Source organism: Anguilla anguilla, chromosome 5 (assembly GCF_013347855.1).
Source record: "Anguilla anguilla isolate fAngAng1 chromosome 5, fAngAng1.pri, whole genome shotgun sequence".
Lineage (NCBI taxonomy): Eukaryota > Metazoa > Chordata > Actinopteri > Anguilliformes > Anguillidae > Anguilla > Anguilla anguilla.
Window position 1 is genome coordinate 20,615,937 of NC_049205.1, and position 21,431 is coordinate 20,637,367.

The 21,431-nt window shown below is 38.9% G+C and overlaps 1 protein-coding gene across 7 annotated transcripts; it reads left to right on the top strand.

Annotated features, from left to right (window-relative positions):
- Positions 1-489: 489 nt before the first annotated feature.
- Positions 490-20,690, top strand: LOC118228150 (aminopeptidase N-like). Of its 7 annotated transcripts, none has more exons than XM_035419474.1 (21): positions 490-594; positions 882-1,604; positions 2,826-2,968; positions 3,280-3,422; positions 4,107-4,227; positions 5,321-5,475; positions 5,822-5,935; positions 8,068-8,211; positions 9,021-9,086; positions 9,409-9,474; positions 9,656-9,804; positions 10,037-10,119; positions 11,202-11,335; positions 11,642-11,697; positions 12,088-12,235; positions 12,601-12,689; positions 12,873-12,983; positions 13,570-13,737; positions 14,163-14,303; positions 14,951-15,026; positions 16,037-17,061. In XM_035419474.1, the coding sequence occupies exons 2-21, from the start codon at positions 1,042-1,044 to the stop codon at positions 16,244-16,246; spliced, it is 2,880 nt and encodes a 959-aa protein (XP_035275365.1). In that variant the 5' UTR covers positions 490-594; positions 882-1,041; the 3' UTR covers positions 16,247-17,061. The 7 variants fall into 7 exon arrangements, 6 of the variants coding, with proteins under 6 accessions (XP_035275365.1, XP_035275367.1, XP_035275366.1 ...); XM_035419475.1 differs by lacking the exon at positions 490-594 and adding an exon at positions 18,869-20,690 and having other exon boundaries at positions 790-1,604; positions 16,037-16,238; XR_004765419.1 differs by lacking the exon at positions 490-594 and having other exon boundaries at positions 789-1,604; positions 14,611-15,026; positions 16,037-16,105.
- The last annotated feature ends 741 nt before the right edge of the window (positions 20,691-21,431 follow it).

Below are 21,431 nucleotides of genomic sequence, written 5' to 3' on the forward strand. Positions count from 1 at the left end.
TTTATTGTGATGTGTGTCGTCTGCAAATTTCCAAAACGCAAAGGTGGGACCTGCTTTCTCAGTTTTCTCAAATTTGTATACAAAATATACTAGTATACTACATTTCCAAAGGCTAGTCCAGACCCATGAAGAGGAGGGATGCTCCTTTTTATGTTTCATATGTTTGCCTCTGCTGCCAAAAAAAAGAATCAGGAAATTCCTGGTATTTTACATATCTCTCTGCCAGTGCTGCTTCATTCATTTGTAACTCATCCAAGATTCTCACAGACCTCAGAATTCCTTCTTTTTTTTGAATCAGTGAAAGTAAAACTTTCCTTTAATACTTTTTTTGAGAAATGCATAGCTGGCACAAGTCTCATGCACACACATGCTCTTGATTTCCCACACACATTGTCATCTCCTGTCTAAGAGCAAGATCTGCAAATGCTTTCTGGGATTGATTAAGAGTTTTGAAAACATTTGGATGGGTGGTGCCATAAGAGCAGTGTCAACTCTTGGAAAACAGCTGATTGTGTCATCAAACCAAAACAATGCAGAATCCTGAGGGAAAGAAAGTAATGTGTTCGACTGGCTTATAGAGGAACCGTTGTTTCTGTGAGTAATCCGAGTTTGTTAGAAAAAATCTGATTTGTGGAGAGAGAGAGAGAAAGAGAGAGAGAGAGAGAGAGAGAGAGAGAGAGAGAGAGAGAGAGAGAGAGAGAGAGAGAGAGAGAGAGAGAGAGAGAGAGAGAGAGAGAGAGAGAGAGAGAGAGAGAGAGAGAGAGAGAGAGAGAGATTTTTTCCGGGAAAGGTTTCCAGATGTGGGAAAGAAGTAGACAGCTGCCATCTTAGCAAACATATGTCTATTTATGTAACTTTTTCAAATTCTGTCCAATACTCAGCACTGAAACGCCTGTATCAGATGGTCAAAGAGGGTGTGTGGGTCACACAGAACCTGACCGACTGTTCCTGGAAGCTAAAAAGAGGGATTCTGAGTTCCAGTGGCAGTTAAAAGCCAGCAGAGCACTTTTTTTTTCTAAGGACACTTCACCTTGATCGGACATGTCCAAGAGTGTGTACGTCTCTAAGGCTGCAGCTGTGGCCACTGTGACGGTGGCAGCTTTGGCTCTTATGACTGTCATTGGATTGGTCATTTTCCACAATATCAGAACCCAAGAATGCTTTCATCTATTATCATCAACAGTTCCGCCAACCACCACATTTACCAGAAATGGACAACCACCTGATATGAGACTACCAGGAAACCTTATGCCAGAGAGCTACAAGATTTACCTTCAGCCTCATCTGGACTCTAACATGCTTGATCGATACTCATGTTTTACAGGGAATTCTACTGTGAAATTCAAGTGTGTGAACGCTACCAATACCATCTACATCCACAGCAGGGATCTCAATGTGACTTTGATAGGCGTGGTTGATGAAAAAGGGAAGGAAATGGCAACTCACCAGGTTCTCATGATGGAAGACGAGAGGGATTTTTTCACAATAGAGCTTGTTGACTCCTTGAAGGTCGATGGACTGTACTACTTAAGCACTGAATTTACAGGAGAATGTTTTGGTGCTGGTCTCACTGTCAGCACTTACATAACTGAAGAAAGTGAAAGGTAAGACTACTGAATATTTTACACTGGCTTTCTTTTCCCTTTTGTTCTATTTTATATAAAGGTAGTATGAATGTTGTCTGAGGACTGACCATGTTTTCAGTAAGCGGGAGTCAGAATACCACAATGAAGGGGTGAGAAAATGAAGTTTATGTGGCCCAAGTTGCCATTCTTATGTCTGCCATAAAACCTGGCATTTAGTGAAAATTCACCTTAGTGCTGATATGCGACAGTGCAAGGGCTATACAGTGTGTGTGTGCTCTAAAATCAGAATACAGAATGATTATTATGCAGTTAGATGAAGGAAATAAGTTGTAATTATAAAATTACAATTATTGGATTAGAAAATACTGCAATTGAAAGTTTACTGTATACACAATGTAGAAATCAGCATTCTTCAATAGACAGACCACATAAAAAACGAGGAGCATTCCATCTACAAAATTTTTATGACTGTGCTCAGAAAATGCGCTCAGAGAATAAAGTATGGCCTACTTTGCATTTATGGCCAGATTTACTAGGACCTTGAGCATATGCAAAATATTTTAGCTCTAACTAATAACACAGCCAAAACAAATACCCAAATACAACGACCAATCATTGGACAAGTTATTGGTTTTGCATGTGATGTAATATGTTGCACATGCTACGGGCCTTAGTAAATCAGGCTCTTAATGCACTGATTGGAATAGATAGATGAAGCAACAGAGTCACACCCACAGGAGCAATGCCCCAGGTTATTATACAGTTTTTCTACTAACTCCCTCCACCCCGCAAAAATGCTATTTAGAGTTGCCATCAACATGACATGGTAATAATTGGATTCTCTATTTTCCCTGCCCACATTTAAAATGGTTAGATTTGCATTTATTAGTGAGGATACACTTCATTAGATTGTTACGCAGATGAATCCATCCACAAATTCCCTTGACCTATTCTCTAAATAAATAAAAAACACATTTGACAGTCAGTCTTTGAACACACTGTGCATTATTTACTCCTCCTTAGAGTTTGGCATTTTTCCTGAATGCCTTCAAGATTGCCATTTCAAGCCACTGCTTAAAAAATCTAACTCAGACACCTTGGTTCTTAGCAGCTAATGGCCAAATTTAAATTTCAAATTTACCATTTTCAAGCAACGTTTTGGAAAAAGTTGTTCTTAATGAATAATAAATTCATGTTTGTTTTTGTTGTGTTTTGTTCATTTCATACAAACACGTCCAGATATGTTGCATCAACCCAAATGGAGCCCACAGATGCAAGACAAGTATTTCCCTGTTTTGATGAACCAGCTATGAGAGCTGTGTTTAACATCAGTATAATCCACAGGAAAGGGTCTGTAGCTTTAAGCAACATGCCACAGAAAGGTAAGAATCCAGTCGTTCTTTATTCTCCTCATTTGTTAATCAAGCCCAATAAATTAAAATCCGTAGAGAGCAATGATCTGTATGAAGCTAAAAATGTCAAAAAAAAACTTCTGCCACTTCACATACTCACAGGCTACTACTGAGGTCGCCATAATCTGGCTGCTATGTCTGCAACAGATTGTACATTGTTTTATGTTTTTATATATTATGGTGTTGTGCTGACAACTGACTAGGCTATTTCCAGGGTGTTCATGGCTTGCCTACTAGACAAGGCCTGCTGCGCTAATGGGCTGTATTTTTTACACTTACAGGACAAGTGGAAATGGATATTGATGGCGACAAGTGGCTAATCACTGAGTTTTATCCCACAAAGAAAATTTCAACTTATGTCTTATCTTTTGTAGTGTTTAACTTTGAATCTAAAGAGACAAACTATGGGAGTTATATATTAAAGGTATGTTTCATAACAATGAGCTAGCTGACGGTATTTGTAAATAATAACGTATAAGCTAAATGCCTATTTATCTTACATATAATTATTTACAATCCCTTTATTAATGCTTCATTAAGGGTATTTAGCCAAAATATAGCCCATCAGTGTTGGGAGTAGACTCCATTTCAATATTTCAGTGTTTGCACCGACATCCAATGTTCTGAGTTACCAAAACTGCCGCAGAAATGACATTTGTTGCAAAAGAACTGTGCTAAGCCCTTCATTAGCCATTTCTCAGTACTGTAGAAAATGACTTGTTCAAATATGAAGGAGGAGTGTTTGCCTAAGTAAATAAATAAGCAGCAGGGAAAATGATATTAACAGAGTTCTCAAGTTTCTCTATGTTTTTTTTCCCACAAGGGTACAGTGTTCTGTTGGCTAGGTATTAGAACAATACAATAACAACTGAACACGGGTAAAGTGCTCTGGATCATTCTGTAAACTTGTTACATTTTTTTACTTACAGTAATCCCTCCATGTTGTGATCTAACATCTCAACATCTGGTGGAGAAGGCACCTTTTTCCACTTAAAACATTACAAGTTCTTCAAGTAAAGCTGATCTGGATTGAAATGAATAAAATGTCACAGTGCAAAGAGCCTCTTCTTTCCTTTATTTTTTATTTTGCTGTGTTTCTTTTCTGTAGACGTGGGCAAGGCCTGAAGTCATAGCTGCTGGGCTTGTGGACTATGCTCACAGTATCACTGGGAACATTCTGGACTTTTTTGAAGAGTATAGTGGCATAAAATATCCTTTGGGTAAACTTGGTAAGCCAGAAACTTTGAAAAGTGTCTGGATAAAATCTTGTGAATGTACAAAACTGTGGGGCTTGCAGTCAGGCAAAACAATCTCATATCTGATAAGACAGTTTTGTCGCATTAATTAGTAATTACAATCTGTAATTACAACCAGGAATTACTACCAAGAATTATCTAGAGAAAAAGAAATGCTCATGACTATACTATACATTTCTTTCCAGAATCTCTTAACAATATGGAGCTTAACAGCTTGCTTTTATAATACAGTATATATTTGCAGATATATATTTACTGAAGCAATTCAGATTATTCCCACCTGGGAATCAAATCTTTGACATTGTATCTTTATACAAAAATCAATTATATTACATTGCTGCAATGCTGAACACAGGTGAAATTGGAGAGACTATGGACAAGATGTTCCCACACTCTGACAGAGCTCTCGGGTGGTGAGGCATTGCATATAGCTGTGCCAAGCCTTTCCAAACAAAACATCTGGCTTTCATTTTCTTAAGCAGGAAAATATGAAGAACGGGAAACAACAAAATCAACTGACTGGGTGGCAGTATAAATATAATTGGTAAAGAACTTGGCTTGCAACCTAATGGTTGGACATTTGATTCCCAGGTGGGGTCTACTGCCGTTGTTCCCTTGAGTGTGGTACGTAACCTGAATTGTTTCAACATATATCCAGTGGGATAAATGGGTTCTATTTAAAAATGCAAAACATTGTGTTAGACTGTCTGGATGCGAGTGTCTGCTAAAAGACTGCAAGGGTACCACATAGGGGACAGTTAGAATGATTCCAAGGGCCCTGACTGACAGGAGACCGCAAAAGATATTTTGAACATAGGGAGATCTTTCCATGGGACCCAAAAATCTCTGGTGGTGCCCCTAAATGCCTATAAGACAAAAATGGTAATGACTGTGCCTATAATTACTATTGTGTTTTGCCCAGCTTTATTGCTGCAGTGAAAGTCGCTTTGGATGAAGATGCCAGCTAAATGTAATGGAAATGTAATGTGACGTCGGCATTTGATTTTGTTGAAGATCTCCCAATGTACAGTAACAATTTCTGTTTCTCTTGTGATTTCTATCACAGATCAGATTGGTATCGAAACACTTCCGGCAAGAGGTATGGAAAACTGGGGATTAATCGTGTACTCGGAGAGCATACTCACATATAAGGAAGGTATCTACACCACAGCAGAGAAAGAGACGACTGCCATAGTAGTGGCTCATGAACTGGCACATCAGGTATTACTCTTGATCACGGTCTGATTGTAGCTTTCATTACAGATTGCTATACCATTGGCAACTCAAGCACAAGCCAAAATCTAAAGTGCATTTCAATTTTGTGAGAGTAGGAATCCTATGAAATGCAAACAAGCATGTCAAAATATAATTGATTTCACTGTTCGTTTAGTGATTCTCCACAAGCAATGTTTTCTGATTTATGTAGATTTTGACAGTGTAATATTAGGTCTAATTGTGATTTGTTTCTGCTCAGACAGTCACACATTACTAGATACATATGGTCAATTTGAACAAGAAAGGAGTTATTCACCATGTGGAAAAACTGTCTCACTTTGCAAAAATACAGTGGTTTGGAAACTTGGTCACAATGAGGTGGTGGAATGACCTATGGCTGAAGGAGGGGTTTTCCACGTACATGTCTTACCTTGCCATGGATAGAGTGGAGCCTGCCGGGAATGTGGTATGTTTGGTTTTCCTTTGAATTTGTGTAAAATATAGGATTTTGCTTGCATAACCTTTTGCCCTGCATTTAGGTTCTTTTACATTGTTGGTGTTGCATTGTTGATTCTTAACTCTTAATCAGGAAGTCCCTTGAATTAAAAAACTTTTTTTTTTAACTTCTGGAAATGATAGCTGCAACAAAATGCAATACATAGAAGTTCCATGTTAAAAAAAAAAACATATATACAAACAGAAAAGATTTAATACACATAAAAGATTAAAAATTTTCAAGTGAGAAAAAGCAGTATGGAGTAAATTAAGTTTAAGTAACATCATTGTTCTCTCCTAATTGTAGAAGCTTCAAGAATGTTCACCACTACATTTAAACAGAAGGAAGGAGGGAAGTTTCATGCTTTTTAATTCAATGGGTAGTAGAGGCAAAGTATTTCTCCTACGCACCTAGCAGCAGTTTAGCGCCAGCTTTTAGAGGCCTCTCCTTCCTAGCCTTGAAACAAGTCTCAGTTGGAGAAAGACAAAGGAGTCTACCTGTGGGAGTCCACCATGGAAGGCCAAAATGAACAGTTTTCCTATTTATTTGATTCCATTTTTTCTACATTGTTTATTTACCTATTTCTTTCCTTTTTTAACTTGTCATTGCTAATTAGCTTGTTATTTTGTTAATGTCTGTGACTCTACTCCTATCTTCCATTTGTTTTCATTTACTGTATGCTCTCATCTCACAAGGGCTATCCCTATCCTTCTCTTCACTTGCAGAATGAGGGGTGTGCCACCTTTTTGTTGAAAACTCTCCAACACTACCTACATAGCTGCCAACCACTGCTCTGAATCTTGTGCTTGCTGGAGGTCTCTCCCCTTATGAATTCAATGTTGCTGTCATTGTTCTTCACAGATCTCATATTGTAGTTCTATGTTGTTCACTGGGTTCATTGGTATCCTTCAGAGAGGATCCAGCCATGACGGGTTGGATGCCCTGCTCATGACAGCATCCCTATTCTGCCCCTTTGTGCATCTCCTCCAGGCTTTCAGCTTCACCCTGAATCTTGTCTTCACCAGGAGCTCCTCTGCACCCAACCCCTCTGTAACACTTCACATTTCTGACCACCACTTTATGTCCTTCGCTCTCCACCTCTATCTTATCACTGTCCGCTTGACATCCACCTCTTTATTTTCTGCCTGTCGCAACCTCCACGCCCTCTCTCCCACTCACCAGTTCACTGCTGGCCTCTTATCCCTTCCCCCTTCTGAATCATTATCCCTTCTGGCTGTTGAGAAGTCCTCCACTCTCCTATCCTCTCTCCTCCTCTTCCTTTGACTCACATGGACTTATCTCCTCCAAGGCAGTTTGTCTGTCTGTCCCCTCCCAGTCCCTGTCTAACTGACTTTATATGCACGGACAGAGCTGACCTACAAGTGACAGAAACAAAATGGAGGAAAATACATTCCTGGACAATCTATCAATATTCCACTCCCTCCTGGTCTCCTTCCCATCTACACTTGCCACTACGGAGTCTGCCTTCTCTCACTACCGACGCCAGTCTACTACTAACCCAAGCAAACTGTTCTCCACATTCTCCTCTCTCCTCACTCCTCAAGCCCTACAGCTTTTGAACACCATTCACTGGCTACATGCATTCTGTTCAGTGCACTTGCACTGGCAAGCCAAGCTGTGAGCAGTACGACTCCTTCAAACCATGATTACACGATACATTCCAACCAGACTTCTCAGTTCAGCCTCCCCCCACCAGGTGGCTATTCCATCTCTTTGAGCACCTAACAGCCATTCCTTACAAACAATGGTGGAATGACCCTTCCCTATTCAGTTAGGAAGACAGATTCACTGGCTGCTTAAAACCTCCACTTCAGCCTGCACCACAACATGTCTGTTTGAAAATGGTCTAACCCACAGCATCTTCATTTTCAGGTCCACCTGTACCACAGCAGTTATTTGATTGAAAATTGAGCATCTCTAGCTCAAGTGGTGTTTGCTCATCATGTTAAATGTATCTTTGTAAGCATCTGCAGTATACAATTGAATAATGTACAGTACATGATTTTTTTATTTATTGTTTATTTGTTCACCAATTTGAACAGCCTTTTTAAGTGCTGTAATTTATTCCCAAATGCTTCCAGAAAGATCTGATCAGTATCAGGGAAATCCAGGGTATGCTTGATTTGGAGGCTTGGCATCCAGGACAGCACCTCACCACTAAAGAAGAAAACATACAGAGTCCGATTGACATCACACGTCTGTACAGCTTCATAATCTACAGCAAGGTATATGGTGTTCGTCTGCAATTAGTTTCTGATACTGACCAACAATCTTTGATTTACAACATACAGTAATCCTTTGATTTTACGACACTAACCCTAACCCTAACATATCCTTGCCAGCAGCCATACCGCCACGCACTCTGCTCCTGCCGACTGGTTGAAGCTAAGCAAGTGTGGGCTTAGTTAGTACTTGGATGGGAGACCACCAGGGAATACTGAGTCACTGCTGGAAGTGGTGTTGGTGGGCCAGCAGGAGGCAATCTTCCCTCTGGTCAAATAAACCCTAATGCCCCAATGCCCCAGTGCAGTGATGGGGACACTGTGCTGTAGGAGATGCCATCTTTCGGATGAGACGTTAAACTGAGGTCCTGATTCACTGTGGTCATTAAAGATCCCATGACAGTATTCGTAAAGAGTAGGGGGTTCCCCGGTGTCCTGGCTGAAATCCCAGATCTGGCTCTCATTAAAACTTGCCACCTAATCATCCCCTGGTTTAATTGGCTAAAAAAAATGTTCTCCCCTCCAGTGGAGCTGCTCAGTGGCCAACAATAGAGGATTGTGGTTGTACTGGGCAGCTCCCAGGTGTGAATGTATAGGAGCGTGAAGCAGGGCATTGCTGGAAAAGAGCATCTGTGATCAGCGAACCTACCCTGGGTAAATAAAGGTTAAATAAAATAAAATTCTAAGACAACAGATCATGTTGTATGTTTATTAGATTAGAGAAACGTGCAATTATATGCAATGATGCTGAACAGATTCACACTTGTTTTCCATATTACGCAATCCAGCATATATACATCTTTTCCATCTAGGGAGCAGCAGTGCTGACAATGATCGCAGAATTCTTACCAGAGGGTGTCTTTCAAAGGGGGGTGCAGGTGAGCACAGATATTTTTAAATAAATGTAAAATATGATTTTATATTTTAGGCTCGGAAGTTCCCCAGTTCAGAAATTGGGGTGTCTCATTAGTATGAGCTATATTTAAACATAGTGCAAAGCAGCAACTTCATTTAAAAACAAGTTTGCATGAAAAATGTGGATCTGGCAACACAAGTACATTTCATGTATGTTCGGTTTTTCTTCAAAATGTTTTCACTGATGTTACTGACCCAAACAGCTAGGTATTCATATACATAAACCTATATATTTCATGCAACCGTTTCTATAGTACATAATGAATATGTAATGTATCTCCTCAGTCATATCTAAAGGCTTTCCAGTACAACAGCGCTGAAACACAAGACCTTTGGAGTCACTTACAGATGGTGTGTTTGCATTACAATTACTCATATTTAGCAGCCAGAAATACAGTACAGATATATTTTATAATCTGTAATACGTATCTGTTTGAATTGTAATTGAAATTTCAGCATATTTAGAAAACTTTATTAAAAATACTTGCATTGTTGGGGTCACACAGGAAATGAATTCCTATTTCATTTTAAGGCAGTAGACAATGCTAGCCTTCACCTAGCCATAGCAGAAGTCATGGACACCTGGACACAGCAATCTGGCTACCCTCTGATTACCATCAACACCACATCTGGAGACGTGTCACAGGAACAGTTCTGTTTCAACACGGAGAAAAAACAGAAGTCAGTCTTGAACAAGGGGCCATATTTAACATTGCACTAGGAGAGTTTAAGGAGTCTTGAACGGGGAAGGGTAATTCGTATGTTAAGAGACTGTACAAATACAGTCTATTCCACAGCACTAATAATGCTTTACAGTGAATGCATGGAATATGGATGGTCTGATGGTTAACATGCTTTTTAAATAACTGTCCTCGTTCCTTTCTTTTGAGCCCTGTCTGTTTCTACCCTACAGCCTTATCTGGCAGGTTCCAATAAAAGTGATGAAATCAGGCTCAGGAGAGATTGAATATGATTTGCTCACTGTGGGTGGACCAGGTAAGAACCGATCTCATTCAGGAACACTGGAACAACAAATGGTGGTGATTCCTTTTTATTTGGAGTGCTTTTCTTGTGTGCTGGATTGCACATTAATTATAAGCCTATAATCCCCCAACACCAAACTTTACGGTTGGCAGTATTTGGGCCAGCACAGTTGGCACCATGCATTCCGGCAAACCCAGATTCATCCATAAGACTGCCAGATAGTGAAGCATGATTTATCACTCCAGAGTGATGCATTTCCACTGCTCCAGAGTCCAATGGCAATGACACAATTGGAATGCCAGCCAATGCTTGGCATTGTACCTGGTGGTCTTCGGCTTGTGTACGGCTGCTCAGCCATGGAAACTCATTTCATGAAGTTCTTCATGAACAGTTCTTGTGCTGATGTTGTAGTGAAGGTTACAACTGAGGACAGATGATTCTTACGTGCTACATGCTTCAGCACTTGGCGGTCCCATTCTGTGAGCTTGTGTGGACTGTCGCTTTGCGGCTGAGCTGTTGTTGCTCCTGTACGTTTCCACTTCACAATAACAGCACTCACAGTTGACTGGGGCAGCTCTAGCAGAGCAGACATTTGACCAGTTGGAAAAGCAGCATCCTATGAAGAGTGCCATGTTGAAAGTTTGAGCTCTTCAATACAAGCGATTCTATTGCCAATGTTTGTCAATGGAGGTTGCATGGCTGTATGCTTGATTGTATGAGCCTGTTAGCAATGGGTGTGACTGAAATAGCTGAAATCATTAATTAGACGGGGTGTCCACTTGTTTTGGTAGTGTATGAATCTCAACTGAAAAGGGAAATGTTTTGATTATGATTATGAAGTGTCTGCATAGGGGCCACAGGGTGCTTGTCCTGCTATTAACACAGTATCTGTCTAGGTGAGATGACCACTTGTTCTTGCCTGTGCTCTCCTAAATGAACAAGTTTCAGTGATAGGATGAGTTTACAAATTTGACTGGGGGGATCCATAGATTCATAACTATGAGATATTTGAAAAAAATAGCTTTTAAAAAATGTAAATGATCATACAAAGACAATAGCATATTTTACTGACAAGTGGTGTTTTCTATTTATAGTGTCAAAACCAATGTATCAGTCCAATGGAAATGAATGGATTCTGGTCAATGTTAACTACACTGGATATTACAGAGTTAACTACAACCCTGAGAACTGGGAAAAACTGCTTCAACAGCTGGAAACTGATTACCGGGTAAATCCTGCACACATTCATCTTGATTTAAATTTACTGTGGGTAAAGAGAGCCACTTGAAGCTAATTTCAAATATTTGTGTCAATATTCTTAATTAAAAAGTTGTTCCTCATGTAATCACAGTGAAACACATCCATATTTATATTAAGTATGGCTCTTAGTCCCTCTTCAAAGTACTTTGATAACTTAAGCCACTTTAAACACTTTTATTTGGGAAAAATAATCATTACAAAACCAGAACATGGAGAGTAGGCTGAGCTCCTGCCTTTCACACGTGTTCACCATGATATGTACTTCATCTTTCAGAAAGTACCTACCCTTAGCAGGGCTCAGCTAATTGATGATGCCTTTTATCTGTCAAGGTGAGCTTAACTTTGTCTGGATATATCATGTGATGCGGTAGTGCTCCTGCTCTGTTGTAAATTTTCAGTCAAATTTTTGCTTTTAATAATTTTATGAAAGTGAACTTTCAGTCCAGAGATCATTTGAACCACCTGCTTGTTATATAAGCAGTCATTTAATCTATCAGCAGTCATTTTGGTGTGGACTTTGTTGTCTTTATTCAGCATTCATGAATATTTTTAATGACAATTGTATCATTTTCCTTTCACCCGGTTTCACAGTATACAGTCAATAAGCAAGACATTTAAATGAGCAAATTTGAATTCTTGAAAACATTCAAGACCCTATCATGCCGCATATTATTTGCAATCATAGAACATTCTCTGCATTCTCTGTTTTTTTAAAACAAGAGCAAATTATGTCAATGTCACACTGGCTTTGAGGATCACCAAGTATCTCTTGAAAGACACAGAGTTTATCCCATGGGAAACTGCCAGGAAACCCCTGGAAAGCATCATTCTCCTGTTTGATCGCACTGAAGTCTACGGCCCACTCAAGGTCAGTTATTCTACTGAAATTGACCATCTATTTATTGACCATCTCACAACATCAAGAATAATGAATGTAGAATTATGTTAGCCCAAATTTAAATGACCAGTGCTCAATGTTTAAGAGTAATCAGCATAAGGTCACCGGAAGATTTCAGACCATGTTCCTGGCTGGCTGTTCTGAAAAATGAGAGATATAATTAGAACATTGAGCTAAAGACCAAGGTCTTTAAAGACTTGAAAGGTTCCCCAATCCAGGGAACTATAATTGCTTCTCAGGGGGTGATGTCTCATTCTGTAGCAGACATTAAAGTGCTAACTCACATCTCTGAACTCCCTCTCAGTCTCTGAAACACAAGTGTGCTCTGTCTTCAGGCATACATAATGAAGTTGGTTGGTCCATTTTATGACCATTTTGAGAACTTCACCAAGAATTCATCCATCCCACATAGCCACACTGCACGGTAAGTAACATTTGTACAGATAGTGAGTCAGAACATGGAAAGGCCAATCTAAATTAAATTTGGCGAGTGTTGTGTCACCACCACTGTTCATGAAACTAGCTGCTAGCGCCCCGGTTTAAAACCTGACAGGAAACTGAATGGCAGATGCTCACCTTTTTTGCCTCAGTATGTTTTTCTCCACAGACGCAACCAGATTAATGCAGTCAAACTTGCTTGTGCCATTGACCATCCAAAGTGCCAAAAGATGGCAAGTGATCTCTTTGACCAGTGGAGGAAAGCCCCAACCACAAATCCGTGAGCAGACATTTGTTTGTTTGGCAGCAAACAGCTACATCGAGTATGCTGATCCTGCCCTAAGCTCTGGAAAAGTCTCATGGGAAAGGACTGACACGAAAAGAGGCTACTTGCTTAACATTAGTCGATTACACTCATTATTTTATCTGTTATTTATCCTCATGAGATCTGAAGAAAAATGTTTTATTTGAATGTTTTTGACATAATACAACTTTCTTAAATGACAAAAAGATGTTGCAGTGAAAATATTTACAAAAATAATATTTATTTGGGCCAGCTGGGTAGCTCACTTGGGCGACTGTGGCCTACTGCCCTGCAGGGGCGGTGCAATATTGGCTTTGCATCACCCAAGGGATATATGAAGGGAATTTTGCTACTAGATTGTAGGGAAACTAGAGAACTGTCGCAAACATGCCACATTGCATTTTATCAAACATTTATTGACATAATATACCAAATATTACAACCGTTGAGAGTATTCTGAGAAAATGGTATAATAATGAATATCAAGATCTCAGATGTATCATTAAAAGATGGAAGCATTTTAAAGTTGTATTTGTCACAGTGAATGTGATGCATATTGCAGGATACACCCCAACCTGAGGCCCATGGTGTACTGCAGTGCCATAGCTTCAGGGGGGGAACTGGAGTGGGACTTTGCCTGGGAGATGATGAAAACCTCCCCCAGTGATCAAGAAAGAAAAAGGCTGGGGAAAGCCCTGGCTTGCACCAAGCATGTCTGGATCCTCAACAGGTCAGAATGTAAAATCGGCAGATCTTGAATTACATCACCGATTATTAAAATCTTTTTTCATTTTGACAATTGAAGTGCATTTTTTTAGCAACCCAATAATCGGACGCTCCCCTTCTAAGGTCATAAATGGTAAATGGTAAATGGACTGCATTTATATAGCGCTTTACAATTGATGCCTCATTCGCCAGGGCAGTTAGGGGTTTAGGGGTTAGGTGTCTTGCTCAAGGACACTTCGACATGCACAGGGCGGGGTTTGAACCGGCAAGAAGCTAGAAGTTGTAGTGTAGCTAGAAGCACTCAATAAGCATCACTTTTTGAGTACATGTTTGGATAGGAATTTTGAAAAGTCAAAATTCCAATCCTGAATCCACATGATGATGTACATTAATGTAAAATTACTGTTGGTGTCTCACCATTTCAAACAGATACCTGCAGTACGCTCAGAAACCAGAACATATGGAAGTCTTGGACATGGTTTTGGTGCTCAGCAACATTGCCAAGAATGTGGTAGGGCATTCCCTCGCTTGGGACTTTGTCAGATCCCAGAGCTCTGACACAAGCAAAAGGTAAGTTTCCTCCAATCTTTCGGCAGGAACAACACCTGAAATTGAAAGTATCTGGTCATACAAATGAGAGCTTTTAATATGAAAGCGTGGGACCCACATAAGGCAGTTTATTTCTACTGTACCATTCCATGATGACTGAACATAATCCAGATAATAATACCTTTATTTAATACTAATGATTATTATTTTACACTGGCCAAGTACAGAGCCAAATCAATTTTTAAAAATGTATTTGTCCAAAGCATTATGGCACACTGTATACATATCACATTGTAAAATTGTATATTTTATGGTTTTCCAATTCCAGGTACATTTAGGGGTTCCCAAACTAGGCCCCTGGAAGGCCACTGTGCAGATGTCTGTTCCAGTCGCTCCATAATGCATTTGCTATATGCAATTCCTTTATTACCCCATTTTCAGCAATAAAATGTGATTTTCCTCATAAGATAGTTCATAAGTTATTCAAAATCAGGTGTACATATCATAACTCTCATTGCAGACAACAGCTGTTTCAGCTGGAACAAAACCAGTACACAGGGGTCTCCAGGACTGAATTTAGGGTACAACTGTGTTCTGCACAAACAGTGATATGGAATGCATGTTTGAATTCCAGATCAATTGGTAAATTAACAACTTTCCTATTTTAGGGAATTGAAGACAGTTTGGTATCACGTAATTGATGAAATGTCACAAAGATTCTCCACTGAGTTTGAGCTACAGCAGGTAAAATTCTACAGACCCATATCATGCCAGTATATCAAATGTATCGGTTTTCTAATATCTCTAAACCTCTGGTTAGCTTGCATGCTTTCTCCCTCATCATTATGAAGTTGGGTGGAATTGTATTTAATCCTCCTGTTGTCCTCAGGGTCAAAAATGACCCTATCCTGAGTTTAACAGCAGTGACAACAACCAAAATGTAATTTTTTCATCATGAAATGTTTCATGATTTTTCTTGGAGTGACCCTACCATTGGAAAAATCTTTATTATATATTTATTAGTTTTATTATATATTCTAATTTATAAGTGGCACGCCTTCAGGCTACACAAATTGTCTTATGAGTGGGGGCACCAGTTTCTCACCACCATGTGAACATCAGGGATTTAAACTTGTATTTCAGTGGTTATCCACCAGGGGTCCCCATTGAAACTCCAATGGTACAGGGAAGTGATTAATCATACAACTGAGGTTCTAACTGAGACATTTATAAAAGATAAAAATCAAAAACTAGTCAATCTAATATGAAGAGAGTCAGGAAAAAAGGTGAACTAGGATGGAAGTTTAAATTCTGAGAAAAGATTGCACAGTTAATTCAGGTCACTTGGTTTCTTGAGTTTAAACCAGTCACTGATCTTAAGGGGAAAAAACCCAGCAAACGCTGTGGCTCTCCAGGATCAGGATTGAGTATCACTGCATTAAAATGACGGAAGAAATACAGTCTCTGTGAACTAGTTATTCACTGATTCATTGATGAATGACAGGTTGTTTCTAAATGAAAAATATTGATTTAGGGTTTAAAATTCTGGTGAAGTGGCTTTATCACAGGGGGTTTGTCAAGAGTGGGTCATGTTTGACCCTGTGCACACGGGCTGCATGCATAATATGAAGACACCAATAGGGTTCATCTTGACTTTTGGGAAGGGGAAATGGTGGTAAGTGCAAAGATGTAGATGAAGGGATCAGGGGTAACCCATGATTGCATTCTATTTTGATTTCTTTACCTTCATGCAGATAAAGGAGTTCCAGGCGCTGGGAGGTGAACGCTATTATGAGTCGCAGATTTTGGAGAAAGCTTTGGAGAAAATACAAGCTAACATCAAGTGGGTGAAAGAAAACATGAAGACTGTTTTCCATTGGCTACAAATGGAGACTGCTCAAGGAAAGAGCCTGACACGTTCCAACCCCCAGAATGAGGAGCGGATGCAAGTGAAAAGTATATAAATCATTTTTTAAATAATCATAATAATTTACGTTATTTACATGGAACTTTTCATTCGGGCATTCAAAGTGCTTTCTACGATAGGCAATACAATAAAAGTAAAGAAAGATTTTTAAAAAGTGGTGCAGCTCTCAGAATGACAAAAAGACTTTTTCGGTTTGAAATTTGATATTGTGTTATCTGTCTCCTGTAAACGATAGTCATTATCATTCAAGAGGAAGAAAAGAGCTATAAAACCACACCTTCCTTTTGTTGTACAGAAGTGGACAAAATCAGTGTAACTCAATAATACAAAAATGAAATACCAAGAAAGCACAACGGTAAATCAGTAATCAATAATCAATAAGTATCATTTTAACTACAGAAAGTACCTCTAGACAGATAACCTATCATTACACTGTTATAGCTATTCCATTTTTCAAAATTAAATCAAAGAAAAATTTCAAAATTTTCAAAGAAAAAAATATAAAACGAATGGTTATCTAGAGCAGTGGTTCTAAAACTCGGCCCTGCCACCCCATGTATGCTAGTTTTTATTCCAACCAGTTTTAGTCGCAGGGTTTTTACATGCTGTTAATATTTCTTAATGACTCTTTTCATGTGTAGAGAGATTATTTACCATCTTAAACTACATTTAGAGGTGGAAAATCTGGTTCAGAAAGTAAATGTCCTTTTCAGTATTATGTTCCCATCACTTGGATTTGCTAATTAGCTCAATTCTTCAGCCAATAGGTAAACAGGGTGTTTTTATTCTTTAACCCCTTTGTGCACATGCCAAATCTGGCCAATCCTTTCCTGTCTGGGGGGTAGCCTATTTAAAGCTTTTTAACTCCAGGTGTGAGCAGATTAGTTATGATTAGTTTATATTCATCATTTAGGAAGAAATGGAGTGCCATAAAGGCAATTGTCTAGGCATAAAACAAAAATGAATTTGCTCTTTTTTAGTTTGCAATGAAATACTGAGAGATCCCATATATACAACAGGTTAAACTATACTACGTGTCCTGGATCAAAAACTCCTTGACCACAAGTTCATTAAATCTAAGGGTGGATACAGTGCCTTCGGAAAGTATTCAGACCCCTTCACTTTTTCTACATTTTACTGTGTTACAGCCTTATTCTAAAATTGATTAAATTCATTTTTATTCTCATCAATCTACACACAATACCCCATAATGACCAAGTGAAAACAGGTTTTTGGAAATTATAGCAAATTTGAAAAAAAAAGCTGACAATGGTGGCGCTTAGAAATGCCGTCTTCGGCATAGTTGTCCTGAATCGTCTACTAATAAACCTAGAATACAGAGTTTCTGTTTTCAGTTCATAATTTGGTTGCAGGAGCACAGAATGTCTGAATTGAGCAATCTAGGCACACCGGTGTACCGACCACTAGTGGCATTGCACGAAGGGGTTAAAGTATGTATGGCTACTATATTTATAACATAATGTGGCTTAAGAGTGTAAGTAATTCCTCTAAACATGAAAATAATCTAATTAAGAAAAATTAGCAGCTTGTAAACACTCTGGTATTGAAATTGTGGTTGGGACTAAAACCAGCATATACAGGGGACCCAAGGACTGAGTTTCAGAACCACTAATCTAGAGGGGTCAGGGGAGCCATGGTGCAATCTGAAGAGGTGGGTGTTCAGCCTGCATCAGAACATGTTACATTACATTTATTTGGCAGACGCTTTTATCAAAAGCGACGTACAAAAAGTGCATTTCATGGTCATAGACAACTGCTAAACACAGGTTCAGTAAGGTACAATACTTATTTTGTACAGTTATTTCTAGCCAAGAACGCAGTTTAGTTCACACAGTGAACACTATTCAGACCTAACCTCTGCAAAGCCAACTAGGCAGAAGAATACGCTACAGTATTAGGACAAATACAAATTACCAAAAAGTGCTGGGATGGGGCAACATGTAACAAGTGTCATAAAAAGGGCGGGGGGGGGGGGGGGGGGGGGAAGAGATTTAGAGTGAAATATACAGCGTGGTGGTGGTTAGTCTAGGTATAGTCTGAAGAGATGAGTCTTCAGGCCCCGGTGGAAGATGGGTAGTGAGGGGGAACATGTGCAGGGTTTCTGCTGTTCTGGCTGCACTTGGAAAGCCATTCCACCACTGGGAGCCCTGAATAGAGAGGAGACATGACCTGGACATGCAGGTATAAAAGGGGGGAGAAATCAGATGCCGGGAATGGAGGGGACTGGTAGGTGAGTAGGGTCTGATGATCGTTCAAAGATATAATGGAACTGTCCCTTTAGCTGCCACTAGGCTAGCACCACGGTTTTTAATTAGATTTGTGGCGATATAGGTAGCCAGATTAAGGAGATAAGAAGGCGAGTGACATGGCTGTTATGAAGTTCTCAGAGAGGCAGAGTTTGTCGTCAAGTACCACTCCAGGATTCCTGGCAGATGAAGAGGCTGACAGTGTGGTGCCATCTAGGGTAAATGATCAGACCAGCAGAGGGGAGGACTTCAGTTGAGCTTCAGTCGATTATTTCACATCCAATTATTCACAATTATGAAACACAACCACCATGCTATAGGGAAAACAAGGAAAACAAGGGCTGCTCTCTGAAGAAAGGAGATGACATTACATTTGTCACTTTACATTACAGTCTGATCGATGGGCAAATGGACAAAGCCAAAAAGATTGGGAGCTGAAGATACAAACTGGGGAACATAAGAGCATGACAAAGAGAATGGATTAGATTTTCCCAGCAAGGGGAGTGTCCCTCCTTGTGGGGGTGATGCTGATACTGATAAAAATGGAGATCCTGAGAACTGGTTTTAGGACAGATTTGGCAACAGATGGCTTAGATTAAACAAGGGATAACATTGGTATTGTTTTTGGGGAGATTGGCATTTACTTATGATGGTAGCTATACTCCTGTTAATCAGGGAAGGCTGTTAGTTAAGGCCTTATGTCCTTTCTATGAGGAATATGAGAGAACATTTCATGTAAGAACAATCAGCAGAGACAGTCAGTAAATCTGTCGTTATTTCTGTGAAACTCTATATAACACCATTTACAAACAATTAATCCTACTTAACAATTAAAATAAGATATAATCAAAAATTGAAAAAAAAGACCAAATTGAGCCTGTTTGGGAAAACCCTACTTTCCATTCATACTTTTGCAGTGAGACTGCAACTGGTATTAGTAAATCTATCTTTTGGCAACACTGACACCTGGTGAACAACTAGCAAAACTTTAAGAAAATTTTTTTTTTAATTAAGCCCTTAATCTGTGGACAAATGATAATGCCAGATGTGTTCATGTATCTGTTTGTGCATCTGTCACCACATGGAATGAATTCCAAAGGGAGAAACCTGTAATGACCTTTTTTTAGTTCTGTGGCTCTCAGACAAGCAATAGCGACTTGTTTAATCCAGAAGGGTCTTTTTTCTTTCGGGGGACTCCGTGTCAGAAGGTGATTTAATTATGACATTATGTACCTGATCGTGCTAATGAAAAAAAAAATCTGTGTTCTTTATGAAACCTAATTAATTCTGCTTAAAACAGTCAGGTGAAGTCCAAAGACCCATTTCATTCTTGTATTGTGTTTATATGGAAAGTGGTTGTAAACACCATGGTGTCTGAAGCTGATTATGCCTTCAGCTTGCACAATGTCTCCCTCTGTTCTCTGAAGTGAATACATAGGCCTGGAATGAATCCAATCAAACTTCTGTCCAATTTACAAAAAAATGTCAGTTTTGGGAATGTAGTCACAGTTTGTGTCACAGCACCCATTGTGCAGACTTATGAGAGAAGAACAACATTTTCAGTTTGGTATTTTCTATTATTTTTTTCACTGGATAATAGAAAACATGTGGGGAGGTTAGAGTTCAACCAGGAAATGAGTATATTTCTCCATGAGGATCAGAAAGCAGCATTCTTCTCTTCCAGATCTTTTTCTTTCTTGGAGTTTCTTGTAAGTTGCATGCTTTCAACAGTACCTTCAGAAAGTATTCATGTAACCCCCCCCCCCTCCTTTTTTCACACTTATTTCCAGTTATACCTCCAATATTTTAATGCATTTATATATCTCCCCCTTCACCAACACCAATAAATTCAACACATTTTGATGAAAAATAAATTCAACATGTTTTCAGGTGATTGGTAGTAATTACAGCTTTTATCTGGTATGTCTGTGTGATATTTGCATATTTAGAATTAGGAAGTTTTGTCCACTCCAAGTTTTGATGTAAATGTGCTAGTAATTGGGAAGCAATTTTCAGGTCATACCAGCCATTCCTTCGTAGTTTTTGTGATGTGTTTTGAGCCATTGTTCTGTTTGAACATTAATCTTTGCCATAATGGCAGATGAAGTATGCAAGCGAGGATTTAAGTGTCTCATATTTCATATGTTTTTGATAAGGATGAATGTTTGTAACAGTTTAACAGCTAATAAACATTTGTTACAGTTTGACAGATAATATTAAGCTATTCATAGCTCTTGTGCCATACCAGGTCATTTCCAGCTGTATAGTATCACTTATGTTTGCTCATATGATACACAGTAATGACTTCTGTAACATACATTCAGTCATTTACATATCTTCCTTGTGTACACAATGTATTTGGATTGTTGTGTATTTTGTTTCATCCTTATTTTAAGTTTTTCAAGTAAAATGCAAAGAGAAATGAAGGCCCAATTAAACATTTTAATCTTTACTTCTGTGTCTGACCTCTGATTTGGGTAGAGGAGCACACATTGGTGACAGAATAGTTTGGCAAGTGAGTTTGAGAGGCAACTCTCTCCTGAACAAAAGCAAATCCATGTTCTGTTTTGGCATTGAATTTGACAAGTTGATTTTGAATCCCTAAATCTTATTTGCAAAAAAATAAATAAAAATTGTTTAATACAAATTTTACATTTTTAAATGTAAGGTTTGGAAACATAAATCTCATTATGGAAGTCTAAAAGTGAAAACCTATAATCGAAAATTGAACTACAAAATTACAAATGATGGTCATTTCCTTGTCCTTTAATATGTCTTGCCAGATATAACCCTGCGATATTGAAATTGAAATCAAAATTGAGAAAAAGAATAACATGTACTTCTGCGATTTCAGTTCCTTATTTTGATCACATTTCTTGTGACAAATCTAAAATCAAATCTCAATGTGAAATGAGTTTTCGATATCCACTAAGTACATGGGGCCAGCCTGCCAAA

Excerpts from the sequence above, each read along its gene's own strand:
- LOC118228150 (XM_035419474.1), top strand. The coding sequence starts at position 1,042 with ATGTCCAAGAGTGTGTACGTCTCTAAGGCTGCAGCTGTGGCCACTGTG. Across the intron at positions 5,936-8,067 it reads TGGAGCCTGCCGGGAATGTG|AAAGATCTGATCAGTATCAG; the intron begins GTATGTTTGGTT and ends AAATGCTTCCAG. Across the intron at positions 11,336-11,641 it reads AGCTGGAAACTGATTACCGG|AAAGTACCTACCCTTAGCAG; the intron begins GTAAATCCTGCA and ends TTCATCTTTCAG.